The following is a 14,541-nucleotide window of genomic DNA, read 5'->3' as shown; positions in this document are numbered from 1 at the left end:
AAAAAATAAAAAATACTGTCCAGACTTCCCCTAGAAGAATTTTCCCACAGCAGTACAGTGTTTTTTGTACCACTTGATTTTACTCTTAAACTAGAAATATGATAGATTTTACAGAGCTGAAGAGACAGCAGGCTTAGCTGCAGGATTAAATACTGGTTTGGGTCTTGTGTTTTTGTAGTGTTGGTTTCTGGGTGAGCTTGTAGCTTTGCTCAGGGAAGGACAATTTTCAAGCCATTCACAAATAACCTTAGGAAGCCATCTCAGCATAGGCCAGTGTCTGGATACGTGGGCATGTGCTAATGGGAAATAAAATATTCCAGCTGTGGGAAGAACCACACCTTACCCTGGTGCATACAGCTTCCACCTGATCTTTCCTTGGGGATATGAGCATTTTTCTAGAGTAGGCTTGGGAGGACCTGCTACTTAGGCACATATTTTATATCCCTTGCCTAAAAAATTACCCTGATCATATGTTTAAACATTTAGTTGTGTAAGCAGCCCTATCACCTCTTGCAGTTGAGGGGGTTGCTCTTGAGTTTAAGTGCTTCCCTGGACTGGAGCCTTGCAGAGCCATCAGATAGACTGTTTTGGCTCTACCACTTGCATGGAAAGTTGATATATTCTTCCCTCACCTAATGTAAAGTTGGCTGCCATCACCTTTTCCTCTGCTGCTTGAGTCTCACATGAGGTCCTGCATCACCATGCCCAGAAGTGTTAAGTCTTCTCAGTCACCAACTTCTATCCCTTTGACATCTCCCTTCACTGCCTGCCAACTGCAGGATTCTAAGGCTTCTCAGAAGTTACTCCATCTACTAAGTGGAGGTGAGCATTACAGGTGAATACAGCTGTAATTGCTCCCATTGCCCACAAGATAGGAGAATTTAGGTTAATTTTTTATGTCAGTGAGCTTGAGTGCAGTCTGCTTGCTCCTAGCTAATCAGCTGTGCCTGAGATGCAACAATTTTCTATGCACAAATATCCTTTACCCAAGCTGTTTCTCTGTGTTGAAAACATTAGTAGATATTTTGTTTAGCAGAAAGAAAAATGAAACAAAGCACCAAACCATTTCACAGCTACATAACGTAGCCATTATCAATGTCCTCACTGGGACCCTGTATCTGAACCATAGGAAACAAGTGTATCTACTCCTAGTGGTCCATCAACACATTGCCTTAGGCTCACTTTTCTTAATTGTTTAGATTAGCTAACACTGACAAAATATTCGAGCCTATTTGCTTGTGAAAACACACTTTCTTGGTACTTTCCAATATTACATCAAAAAAAGACAGTGGCTTATGTAGAAGCTCAGTGGTAACTACTGAACGTATAAAAATGATTCCTCATTCATGGTGCTATTAGTCCATTCACTAAGATTTACCTAAGAGATGCACATGGCCTATACATATGGTGATTAAAAGTTTTCAAAACATGAACTTAACCTGCTTGATGTTTTCCACATCACTGGTGTTGCTGCTGTCAAATGCCAGCTCTTTCACAGAATCATAGAATTGCTCAGGTTGGAAAAGACCTTAAAGATCATCAATTCCAACCACAACCTAACCATACTACCCTAACTCCCTCCACTAAATCATGTCCCTGAGCACCAGATCCAAAGGGTTTTAAACACATCCAAGGGATGGTGACTCAACCACCTCCCAGGGCAGCCTATTCCAGTGCTTAACAACCCTTTCTGTACAGAAGTGTTTCCTGATATCCAACCTAAACTTACCCTGGAGCAATTTGAGGCCATTTCTCTTAGTCCTGTCACCTGTCACCGGTGAGAAGAGACCAAGCCTGCTCTGTGCTGTAAGCATCTTTCAGATTTTGGAAGAGAGCAATAAGGTCTCCCCTCAGCCTCCTTTCCCTGGGTATTTTATTTGCCTTTTAACACTGAAGTGTAAATACAGAGACACAGTATAAATATACATCCATACCTGGATAAGGAATCTTTCCATATGTAACTATTTCATACAGGAGAATCCCAAATGACCATACATCAGACTTAATAGTGAAAGATCCATAGTTAATCGCCTCTGGTGCTGTCCACTTAATAGGGAACTTTGCACCTAAAAAACAATGCAGTTTCAATCAGTCAAAGGCAATTTTTTTTTCCACATGGAGGAATTCAATGACACCTTTGCTTTATCCACACTTCCTTATCATGTGCCATTTTGTCAGACTGTCCTGCTGCCATCTGTTACACAGCAAATATAATGGAATACTGGCAGGAAGGTTCAGCGTCCACTGCCATGCCACCAACATCCACCTCTGACGTGGTAGGCCAACATAATGAAACAAGAGGCATTATTTTTGGATCAACCCTCATACATGGCACCTTTTGCCTCTCCAGCATCGTGAATTTTTGCTACAGTGGCAGTAAGCATTCTCCTTTCTACCCAGTTGTCAGGGAAAAAAAATCATCTGACAATTCCCATCAGTTGGAACTTCACAAGACTTTAATTAACTTTTACCATTTTAAAGAAAGCCAATCTAGCTTCAGCATGCATTTTAACATATTTCAATGTGTATTTTAACATATTTCACATTCAGTTATTTCTAAACAGCCATATCTTAAAAAGATAAGCAGTTTTGCAAAAGGTTCTCTCAACAATTGCAACTACTGGGGCTGCTTCCTTTCTGTAGAGGAAAGGTGGTGCATATGGCACTTAGAATATGAAGAAAAAGTAATTCATAGTTTTTCAGCATTTAATTCAATGGATGGAAGCTGTGGATGTATAATAAATTTGTTCGATTTAGAAAAAAAAAAAAAAGTGTACATTTCCTAATTTCCTTTACAAGGAGGAAATAATATATATATATTTTGTAAATTCAGTTTTCCACAAGCCTGGAAAGCACAGAAAGATTGTTTGTTTCCTTATTCTTTTTAAAAGTTTAAAATGCTGCCTCTAGGAAGTTGTTATGGCATTTTCTGTTCTGGTGACCACATTATTTATAGATACAGTCCCACTGCCTCCCAGAGGCTGAAGTTTTAAGGGCAACCATAAAAGTACGTACCTTCTCTTGCTGTATATTCATTGTCTTCAATGACTCTAGCTAGTCCAAAATCAGCAATTTTGCACATCAGTAAGTCTGAAACCAGAACATTAGCTGCTCTCAAGTCTCGATGGATGTAATTTTTTCTTTCTATGTATGCCATCCCTTCTGCGATCTGTAACAAAAGGAACAAATATTGTGGTATTACAACACCATACAATACCACCAACAGCCCGGCCCCTCTGTTCTTTCTATTACTCAGCGAAGTGACATTCATTTATTCATTGCCAGTAGAGAGACAGATGTTCTTTTAAGGTTTGATTAAGCAACAATGCAAATAGTTAAAAAATGAAAACAAGCAAACAAAAATCCCCACCAACTTTCTAATCACCTGCTATCAGCCTGGGCAATTATGAAACAGTTACTAAGACAAGTCAAATAACTTACATTTATCTTCCCCTGCAGCATCGCCTACTTGCTCATACATGAGGAGCATTTGGCATCAGCAAGCATTCAGATCCTATCATAGGTAAATTTCATCTGCGTTTCATCAACCCAAGTTATTTTCCAAATCAAATTAAAGGTGATTAATGACCTCAGAACATAAATTGGGATGATTATTTCAGTGCTTGTCCAGACTGCTCTTTTTAAATCCACCAAAGAAAAATGCATTGCTTTTCAGAAAGAAAAGAAACAGAAACAAATAGTTTCTCAGCTCAGAGCAGTAGGTCTTACATGTGGTTAGTATGCTGTCCAAAAGCTTAATGGGAAAAAAAAATAGCGTTTGGGAGCTGTCAATATTTCTCTCCCTTGTGAGATTGCTGGTAGGTTGTTCCCAAGCAAGGCCTGCAACCTAACCTTTGCTACAGATCCTATCCCAGAATGACTGGAGGCAACAGGTCTTTGCCATCCACATGGCTTGGGGAACACAGAATCACAGAATTACAGAATCATAGGGCTTGAAAGGGACCTCCAGAGATCATCGAGTCCAACCCCCCTGCCAAAGCAGGTTCCCTACACCTGTAAGCACAAACACAAAAGCTCTCAAGTTTCATAGAATCATAGAATGGTTTGCATTGGAAGGGAGTTTTAAGATCATCCAGTTCCAACCCCCTGCTAAAGGCAGGGACACCTCCCTCCAGGCAAGGTTGCTCAAAACCCCATCTAGCCTGGCTTTGAATGCTTCCAGGGAGGGGGCATCCACAACCTCACTGGACAACCTGTTCCAGTGTCTCACCACCCTCACAGTAAAGAATTTCTTCCTAATATCTAGTCTAAATCTACCCTCTTCCAGTTTAAGGCCACTTCCCCTCATCCTGTTGCTATCTGCCCTAATAAAAAGTCCCTCTCCAGATTTCCTGTAGGCCCCCTTTAAGTACTTCATTTGTTAATGAAGCAGAAGCAAAGCAAGAGTCCTTTTCCAGTCCTGATCCCTACACTACTCAGACACGAGCTCCTTCCTCTCCATCTCAGCAGAATTCAGATACATGGCTGCCTGTCATCGCCAGAGCAGCAGGTTTCAGCTGTGCAGAAAAGCAGGCACAAGCACCCGACCAAATTTTAAGCAAACATGAACACCACTTCTGCTTATGCATTTTTCAAAAGTCCCCGATGGGTACAACATACGCACACACTACTACCACTCACAGCACCGAAACCACACTGTCTTCATTCCTCTTTTTTGGTTGAAGCAGTGGAAAATACAGCCACTTTCCTTCCCACCTTCCACTGCAATGGTTTTCTTACAAGCTGACAGACAACAACTTCTGCAGGGCAGTCTTTAATTTCACTTACAGAATACAAAGGGGTGCTCACACTAAACCAGGAAGAAACTGATGATGAAGAGAGTCTGCATTTCATATTTTCTAGATATAAGTCAAAGGTATTTTATGATGAAAGAAGAAGCTACTTGTGAATAACTGCTGCAGTGTCCTGCTAGAGACTCAAAGACATCTCACAAAATGGAAGAGTGGTATTTGGTTCTCTCCTCCAAATACAATTACTTGGGTCTGGGGAGGAAGGAGATGTGAATGTTTTGCTTTAAGAACTATGCTGAAATTGGACTGGCCAGCTTGGCAGATAGAACTGTAATGCAGATGGGTGCACCAACATCAATGTGAAAATACAGCAACCATCATGGAGGAACTGACTTTCCTCATACTTCCATGCACAGATGCAACATTTAGACTGGCTGCTGGGTGGGGAGTAAAGAACCACCTCAGGAAAGAGAAGGTGGTAATGGTGGCATTTAGTTTCCACACCCAGCCATGCAAAGCCACCAGAAAGCCTGTTTTATTTCTCTTCTTTGTGCCAGAACAATTGAAGACATTATCTGATTAGTCACAGGCTAAGAATGTGATAGCAAACAATTCATTACATTTTCAGCAAATACAAATTGCACTTCAGTGAAATTCCAGGACAACAGTTTTTAGTGCATCCAATCAGAGGAATGCAATGAAGCCATGGATGTACAAACATTGGAGGAGGCAAAAAATAATAATAATCATCATCCCAAATAGGAAAAGAATAATGGGCAGTGAGTTTTGAATGACAGAAGGAGGGAAAGCACAGCATCCAGCAGCTGAATACAAACATCCAGGTCATGTTAAGCCTTTCCGAGTGACAAATGAACAATAAAACAAACAACAAAACCCAAAGCACAGCAAGAAGACCCACACTCAAGAGGGCTTTTTGATGAAGGAGATGGGTGCTGGAGCCCACATGAAAACTCCTCACAGTAATAGTTGGGTTTTTGTTGCCAGATTATATGCTAAAATGTAGAGAAAATTATGGGAACCAAAGGAAAAGAAAGTGCTCTTTCATCCTCTTTTAACGATCGTTTGTACTTGTCCAGGATATTGGGCTCTGTGTAGCTACAGCTCAGCAGCAGCACAGGAAAGCTAACTAGGGCTTGCAGGATATTTTTTGTAGCCCTTAGGAGAGGATTCTGCCTCCATTGCACTACTGCTACTATTAAATATTTAATAGTAGGAAAAGCAAGGAGTAAACAATGGTACCAAAGCATTCCATGCATCCTGCCCACACTTTCAAGCCCTCTGAAGTGGTTTGGGGCAATCAGCAATAGCAGCAGAGGACTATGAAGGGAGAGGAGAGAACCCAACAAAGCAACAGATCAGGAGAGGACAATGCTTTCACAGCAAAGCTGCATTTTCTGAAAACCACATGCACTTGCTCACAACCCACAGACTTTCTTGGTGAAAGACCACAGCTGAAGTTAAACAGTGCATACAAGGATGGGCAGTAATATATACATATATATATATATATATACATTTTTTTATTTTTTTTTTTTAACCAAAAGGTGAAAGCCCATTCTTTTTTTTTTTTTTTTTTTTTTTGTGCTACAAAACTGGAGAGCTTCTGGATTCCTTAATATCTCAGTCTCTCAATTCAAAGATTTCAATTTCCATTCCAAGCTCTGTGATTCTCTTTTGCAAGAGTTATTGCTAACAGTACATGTTTTCCCCATTCTTTGCAATGCTGTTTATTAATGTAGCACAAGAATTACAGTAACACCTGCAACAGATTTCACGTGTAAAATCTTCATTCCTCTGCAAAACAGGGAAGTAAAACGTGGACAGCTGAAAAAAGCAATGAATTAGTATTGATTCATGATGGAGCACTGGAACAGGCTGCCCAGAGAGGCAGTGGAGTTTCCTTCTATGGATTAATGACCTGCCTGGACGCCTACCTGTGCAGCCTGCTATAGGTTGCCTGCTTTGCAGGGGCATTGGAATCAATGACTTCCAGAGGTCCCCTCCGACCTCTACAATTCTGTGATTCTGTAATTCAAAGTTGTGCCCAGCTTGTGTTTGGTTGCAAAGGAAGTCAATCCCAGGAGAAAAAACAACAACCAACCAACACAAAGGGCACGACCTACAGTTAGTAAACTACTAAGAAACGCTAGGATAAAAAACATTGTGACATTCTCCAGCTCTATTTCAGCCATGGTTTTAAAACAGAACTCATCTAGATAATTCTGAGATGCCTTGGGTACACTTTTAAAAGGCTTCACTTTGTATTGACAGATGTGGCTTTTTATTCTTCTCAGGACCTGTACATGTGACAGCCCAGGTGGAAGCACACCCAGCAGAAGCCAGGGAGCTGTGAATAAATGCTTCAAAATATCTTCCATGCTGCTGCTGCCTGTCAGCAGAAATGAAGCATGCTTGAATTGAGAGATTGGGGTATTAAGGAATCCAGAACTTCTTCAGTTTAGTAGCAAAAAAAAAAAAAAAAAAAAAAAAAAAGAATGGTCTTGTTTTGGCAAACAAGAGCATAGAACATAACTTAGTTCAAAAGGTTCATTGAATTTGCATCATATTGTCATAGCTGACCTCATAAAACATAGGCGACTGTGATTTCAATAACCATGAAACAAAGAACTGGAAATTCAGTGGGCAAGTTAGCTTTGAGACAAGACAGAAAATAGCTAGTAAAATCCAGTGTGGCAGTACTTCTGGTGATGCAATCACCTGGCTACTGCCCGTAAATGAGAGGAATGAGAGCAGTCTGCATGCTCTGGCTGCTGCATTAGCAAGATTTGGCAGCATAGATTGTGGACAAAGTGATGAAATCCACATACGCTCAAGCTCAGAACTGGGAAGCAGCAGCTAAGAGCAGCCTCATGTTTCCTCAGCCCTCTTGCTGAGCTGAGAGGCAGAAGCAGCAGGAAGTGGAAGTGGCTGTGAGTTGTATCAGCTCATGGCTGGCCGGCAGAGGAAGTTGCAAGGGCAGCCCATGAGGCCGCTGTGCTGCTCAGCTGCCCAGAAGGGAGGAAGGCTCACATGTTGGTTCCTGGCTTTGGTTCTGGCATATACTGCAAATGTACAGTTCTGCTGAATTCTGCAGGTGATGCCATAGCCCTGTTCTGCATTAATGCACGCAGTGCGTGCTGAAGGTTTGCCAAGCTCGGCTTCTTTAAAAACATTACAGAGACTGCTGCATTCATCTCTAGGGGCCAAATGTATTTTTGCCAGGGCAGGGCCAACACTAGATTTCCCCAGCTTCTACTCACATATACTATTTAAAACACAAAAGAGAAACTTCAGCTCTTTCAGGGGACAGATTTAGAAACCAAGCTGGACCACCTTCCTAGCAAGGACTTTATTGCCACGTTTTCCACAGACCTGATTTCATAAATAGTGTCTGCTTTCACAGCATAGAACAGAAATTTAAAAAAAGATCCAAGTCCACAGCCATACTGAAAGATAAGAACTAGATTTAAGTCTGCCTCAGTACTCATCTGGTACTATTAAAAATGGCATCAATGCCTGTGTATGGTCAGCAAACAGCAAAATCAGGATAGCGGTGTAGCAATATATTCATGGAATTGCTTGGAAAAGATGCTTCTCCCTGTGGGAGAAATCTTTGCTTTTTTTTTTTTTTTTTTTTTTTTGCAAAATCAGAATATTTTATCCCTTGCAAATGCAGATTTCTTTCAAGATTTCTCCAGGCAAAGGCTGTGTGAATTCAGGGAGCAGAGCACTGACCAGCTGCTTGGCAATGGAACACCAGCCCACTGCAGCCTTCAGCACAGTGACAAATCAGCTCCAGAACTGGGTTCATATTTAAGGGCACTACATTGTTCGGCTGTCTGTTAGTCACACAGCCACATCCTCCTCTTATCCTCAATCCTTCCTTATCCAACAAGGCCACTGTAAGGTGACAAATGCCATTCCTCTAGAGAAAAAGACAACATATTAAGTGGAAGCATATCCTGTCCCTTTTTGTTCTGCTGACTCACAAGTCCATTGCTAATGTATTGCTCTGCAACAAGTAACATTCTTTCAGAATTTTTTCTTGCAACAAGATTCTCATGCACGCATATGAGGATGCAAGCAAGCCAGCTGTGTAGTGTGGCTGTGAGCAAGTCAGTCTTGTGCAATACCACAGACTCATAAGGTGAGAAAAGACAATCCTCTGCTACCACTTCTTATGTTTTCAGTCTCCCCAAGAAGTTTGGATAGGCTGGTAAACTGCTTTACTGGAAAAGCATGGTCAGAGAGGCACGCACGGCTCATGTGTGTGCCACCAAGGAAAAACATATTCCTGATCTCATTTTCGTTCACTGTGGTTTCCTTCCATACCTCTTCCGATACACAGCTCACAGAATTTCTTTCCCCTCAAGCTGTTCAGAGAGTTTAACATCATTGCTGCAAGAATAAACTAACGATCCTTTTAGACAAGCCGAAGTGCTACCAAAACTAACCAAACACAGATTATGCTCTCATTTATGTAATACAGCCTACATTCTTGTAGTGTGTGATCTATAAGTAGCCTGCAGTAAAATCACCATTATCTTAGCAATAGGCCAACATAGTTTGAAAGTATGTTAGTCTGATTTTTGTCCTACAGAACAGGCAATTGAACAGCCAGAATTAGACAGGACTAATGGAACATCTTTGCTGTTCAAAGTGAAATCCCTGGCCTGAGAACCAAATGCAGCTTGTAAATCTATCCCATGCAGTCCTGTTTTTGGTTGATGATGTTCAAAGCCTCTAACAAACGTGCTCAAAAAACCCACAAATTCTTTCCATAGCAAAAATCCCTGTTCCAGTTGGATTTTGTTCTCTGTTCCAAAGTTTTGTTTGGGCTACAGTTGGAAATCCTCAGAAAGTGTTTCCTGAACATCCCCATACATTAACTTTGCAACCAAGTGCATGCCTTGATCTCAGATGTTTCTCTGAATAGACTACATCTTATGTGAAGAAAGGGACTTCACATACCTCCTGTGCTGCCTAAGGTCCTGCCCTCTGAGGCCAAGTGCAGGAAGAGACTTTCAAAGAGGTTACTGGCAGATCAGGATGATCAGTCACCTCCATTTCAAATGACCCACCATTCAAAGCTTTGTAAATTAGGATCACTGACCCCTGTCACAGTGAAAATTATTTACCCAGGTTTTATGCAGTTGCCTTTTCTCATTCTCCAATTCGTTAAGCATTTTTATGTTTGAAATTTCTGAAAATGCTAAACTCTTTTTAACAACACAACATCTTGAGCTCTAATAAAAAGGTCTACTGCACAACCACATGTGCTGGCTGACCTTCAGTCTCCCTCCATATCACTGACCACAGATATTCTTCTCTCCCTTCAATTTTGCCCAATATTTTCAAAGCTACCAAATATATATATATTTTCAACCTTTTACAGTCAGCATTGCTCATCTCTCCAAACCATGGGTTGGAATCAAATGGGTTTTTCACATCTATAAAGCTTTTATCTCCACTAAATTCTCCAGGATGAATTACCTAAATAGTTCAGAATACTTAACCTGTAGCTACACTGCATTACACAGTAATTATAGTAAAAACAGCTCCTGTATTGAATCTGTTACAAAAAATCTGTATTTGAGATATTGAACACCTACATAAAAATGTCTCAATATACAATGTATTTAACAGTTGTGTAATGATCTCATATCAAATGTTTTTGTATAAATCACTAATATTTTATTAAATCTTTTAAGGGCTTTCTCATCTTTCCCCATGACTTTGTAGCAAGATAGTAAAACAGACTATAACCATCTGCAAACTATAGTGCATTAAGAACAGGTTGGAGAAAAGAAAACCTACCAGAAATGCCTTCATTACATATTAGTAACATGAGCTACAACTTTATGTAAATTGTAATTGTGCAAACCCACAACTCTCACCCTGGTTTCTATATGCCCCCTGGACATCTGAAGTTTGCAATATCAGAAGCAGAACACCAGACTACAGGCATCTGACACAGACTTTGACATATAAGTAACTCTGGCCTATGATAGATAGTTATGGGATAACTCATGCATTTTGAAACAATCACTGGTCAGCCGCTAGCACCTGAAACACCATTTGATTAGATTTTACTAATTTCACAGTAATTTACATAAGATTTTGAAACCAACAATACTCTGCAGAAGTTAAGAGAGAGATTTGACTAATTGACCTATTTATGAAGACTATCCTCCTATTAACGAATATCATAAGTGCTGACTCTGTAGAACTTGCACTTAATCTTCCACCTCATAGCTGCTCTAAGTGAAAACAGCCTTTCCACAAAGGGAAGTGACTGTGTACCACTGCCATCTAAGCAGCTCACTGTCAAAGAGGGATGCCTACCTTCACACATTCACTTTGAAACACTTTTTTCCTCTATTCCCCTCTTTCAAGTAACCCGGTCTATTCAGACCAAAATATATTTGAAAACTACATTCTCTTTTAATGAAGAAGAAAAAATACAGTAAAGTTTTCCATCGTGAATTTCAGTCTTGGAGAGAAATAGTCCCCCTCAATTTTTAGCATATTTCTTAAATCTTACCTGAGCAGAGAAGTCAATTAGCTTTGGAAGCATCAATTTACTTCCTTCATCACTCTTCAGAAAATCCAGCAAGCTTCCTGTTACAACAGAGAACGATTAAGTCAGTGTAGCTTACTATCACAATAAAGTTCCCAATGGGTACCCAATTTCTCGGGTCACAGATTTTTTGTAGTGAATAGTTTTGATTTATTTTCAAGTAGATTGCAGGAAGATCATCTCTTTACATAATTTAATAACAGTAATGCTCAGGTCAGAACGTCAGGTATCCAAGTTTTGCAGTTTTCCTGAGTGTTGAAAACTAATCAGAGTATACCTTCATTCAGTGGTGAATCTGATAATGACCCTATTCTACGGGCTATCAAGAAAGATCACTAGGAGAATCACACTTATTAATTCTTTCAAAGTCATAAAGAAGAAGTTCCTGAATTCTGAATTCTAACTGGTGTTTATGAAGTCATCATCACTACTGCTTGAAAACAGAATGAAACAAATAAATTAAATTAGATTGTCTCTCTACTGAGACAATCTGTGAAGGAAATCGCACTTTCCTGTGTCATGATGCTCTGCTACAGGTTGTCCTTTTGTAGTAGGGCAGCAGTCCTTGTACACATCACTCATTTTATTACCCAAACACTTATCAATTCAAGGGCTACACAAGGCAATTTCTAACATTTTCATTATTGAGTGTCTCATTAGAACACCAGACAAAAAAATTAGATACTGGAACTCAGAGGAAGCATATTAATTTGAGCATTACATGCTCTGCATCTAAAACAATTCAAGAATGATACATTTAGAGATAGCTATCTTAAAAATGCAACAAGGAATCATAAATTTAAATATTTCTCTCTTTGAAGACAGATGCCTTATTTTGGAGCATACAAGAGAATAGTGCTAAAATCCAAAGTTTTCCTTTTCTGTTCCTTGCTTCTTAAAGGAAGTGCACTGACTTATGGGAAGCATTTACTGAGACGCTATGTTATAATGATCCTACGTCATTCTCACCTTTTGCCATGAATTCTGTTATTATATAAATAGGTTCTTCTTTGGTCACTACAGCATAAAGCCTAACTAACTTGTCATGCTGAAGCGTCTTCATGAGGTTGGCTTCCTCCAGAAAGGCTTGCACAGACATTGTTCCAGGCTTCAGAGTCTTCACAGCCACTTTTGTACTATTATGATAGTAACCTGAAAAGAGGAAACATGTTCAGTCACCCTGCTTAGCACTGCACCCTTACCTGTAGGAATACACAGTGCAGGTTAGATTCCATTAACAGCTACAAACCCAAGAGCTTGTGATCGGGTGGAGCACAAGTATTTACATTAAAATTGCATTTTGTTTTGCCATCTCATTCAGTAAAAACTAATCAATTTCCTACTTTTTTTTTTTTTGAATGACTTATCTCAAAAAAAACACCTAAAGAAAGAAAGCTATCTTACTTTGTGCCAAGCTTTCATTTATAAGTAGCCCATGAGAAAACATCAAAACAGTCAAGAGATGTTTTAATGAATGTTCACATAAATTGCCTTAAATTCTTAACAGAGGCAATGGAGTGCTTACAGGATCACGGAATGTCTTTAAATACCATGATTAGACCTATTTTATGCCTGCCTGTCTCATGCTTTTAATCTTTTCTTAAACCCTTGGTACTCAAAATGGAACATTTCAGTAAAGTGCAATCAAAAGAGCATTCTCGTGACCAACAAAGATATGCTGGCAGGACTGCAGCCCTGCAGAGTTCGCAGCAAGATTCAAAACACGATAATTCCTTTCCAGCAAAGCACATGCCAAGAGCAGACATGACTGTGGGTACTTCATTTCTCTGTTTAACCTTCTGATGTAATGTTCTACTAATATGCGATGTAAGCAATAGTAAATAAGAAAGTAGTGAATTGTTTTCTGAGCCAAATATTTATTAAATGTTAAAGTAGCATTTAAAAATCAATAGAATAGGAAGAATTGATCCTAAAGTTTATCTTGTAAAGCCTTTTACTATGGGAAAGAAAAGTAAAGAAGAAAAAAACAGAGGGACAGAGAGGGGTATAAATACAACTTCTTCCTAATGTTCCAGATTTACAGAATGCTTCAGTAATATCGAACCACAGCCTTTTGTCCTCTACTATACACATTTCAACATTGCAAAAATGCTTCGGAAGAGGCAAAGCTTCCATGACTCAACAAAAAAGCAGCACTTCGTTATTCAGCAGCAATCTGGACAGTATTACCACAATGGATGTACCTGTACATTTGAGCCCACCATTTCTTTATACTACATTTCTTTATACTCTCTGTTGCCTAAGCAAAGCAAAGGATTAACTCCAAGATCCTAAGTCATTGCTCTAACCAATACACATTTTATCACCTGTGGAAAAGAGAGATCATTGCCTGACAAAAGCAACTGTATCTGTGACTAAACATTTACCTGCACGATTATTAAATGTATTTTTTCCAAGCATAGTGAGATCAAAGCATAATACAGACATGCCTCCATATGATCTAATAATTAGAAATGACAACAACAGGTCAAATTCTGCCACTGAAGCTCAAATACATAATTTCCACCCACCAAAAAAGAAGTTAAATCTCTTTCTGCTTACAAAGTATGAAGCATCTTTATACAGCTTATAATGTTCTATTCCATATCCTGAGTGAGAGCTTTAGTTCCACTCTATCTTTGTGGAATAATCTGCTAAACATACTAATTAATACCATTACTTCTGAAGTGATCTATGCTCTTGACATTAACTACATAAAAGCATAAAAGTATTTCACATTCACTAAAGAGGTCCACCAGATGATGTTGGTGCTCACAGAAAGTTTATGTTACTAACAACAAAAACCCCACCCAACATTGATGTTTTCTGCAGGAAAACAGTCTGTTGTGTTCTGGTAACAGAAATCAAAGTAGCACGAGGGCATTAGAGACATTTGATCCTGATCTGTCTCTCATTCATTTATTTCATCAGGTATCAGGACACACACAAATTCCAAAATGATAGGTAAGCAATTACGTTCTTACTCACAACTAAGACAGCTGACATGAAATTCAGATTCTTTGCCAAGTAATATTCAGATCCTGCGTGCACTGTAAAAAATACACTTGTGATGCTGAAGAGATGTTTTCCCGCCAGTTTTCCAATTTCATTTTATATGCCTTTGTGTTAATAACACTATTCTGCAGTATGGTGTACTCTGATTACTGATATCTCAACATTTTTATTACT

At 39.5% G+C, this 14,541-nt stretch overlaps 1 protein-coding gene across 3 annotated transcripts in view; it reads right to left on the bottom strand.

The window, feature by feature from the left end:
- Window positions 1-14,541, bottom strand: part of LYN (LYN proto-oncogene, Src family tyrosine kinase) — a 48,423-nt gene that overhangs the window by 5,405 nt on the left and 28,477 nt on the right. For all 3 annotated transcript variants that reach the window (XM_031612872.2, XM_031612871.2, XM_090137601.1), the window contains 4 exons: window positions 12,322-12,504; window positions 11,317-11,393; window positions 3,016-3,169; window positions 1,935-2,066 (listed from right to left, as the gene is read on the bottom strand). In XM_031612872.2, coding sequence (XP_031468732.1) covers window positions 1,935-2,066; window positions 3,016-3,169; window positions 11,317-11,393; window positions 12,322-12,504 — 546 coding nt within the window. The remainder of the gene's footprint in view (window positions 1-1,934; window positions 2,067-3,015; window positions 3,170-11,316; window positions 11,394-12,321; window positions 12,505-14,541) is intronic.

This window comes from Phasianus colchicus, chromosome 3 (genome assembly GCF_987193195.1).
Source record: "Phasianus colchicus chromosome 3, bPhaCol1.hap1.1, whole genome shotgun sequence".
Classification (NCBI taxonomy): Eukaryota; Metazoa; Chordata; class Aves; order Galliformes; family Phasianidae; genus Phasianus; species Phasianus colchicus.
This window is presented reverse-complemented; position numbering and strand designations above follow the sequence as displayed.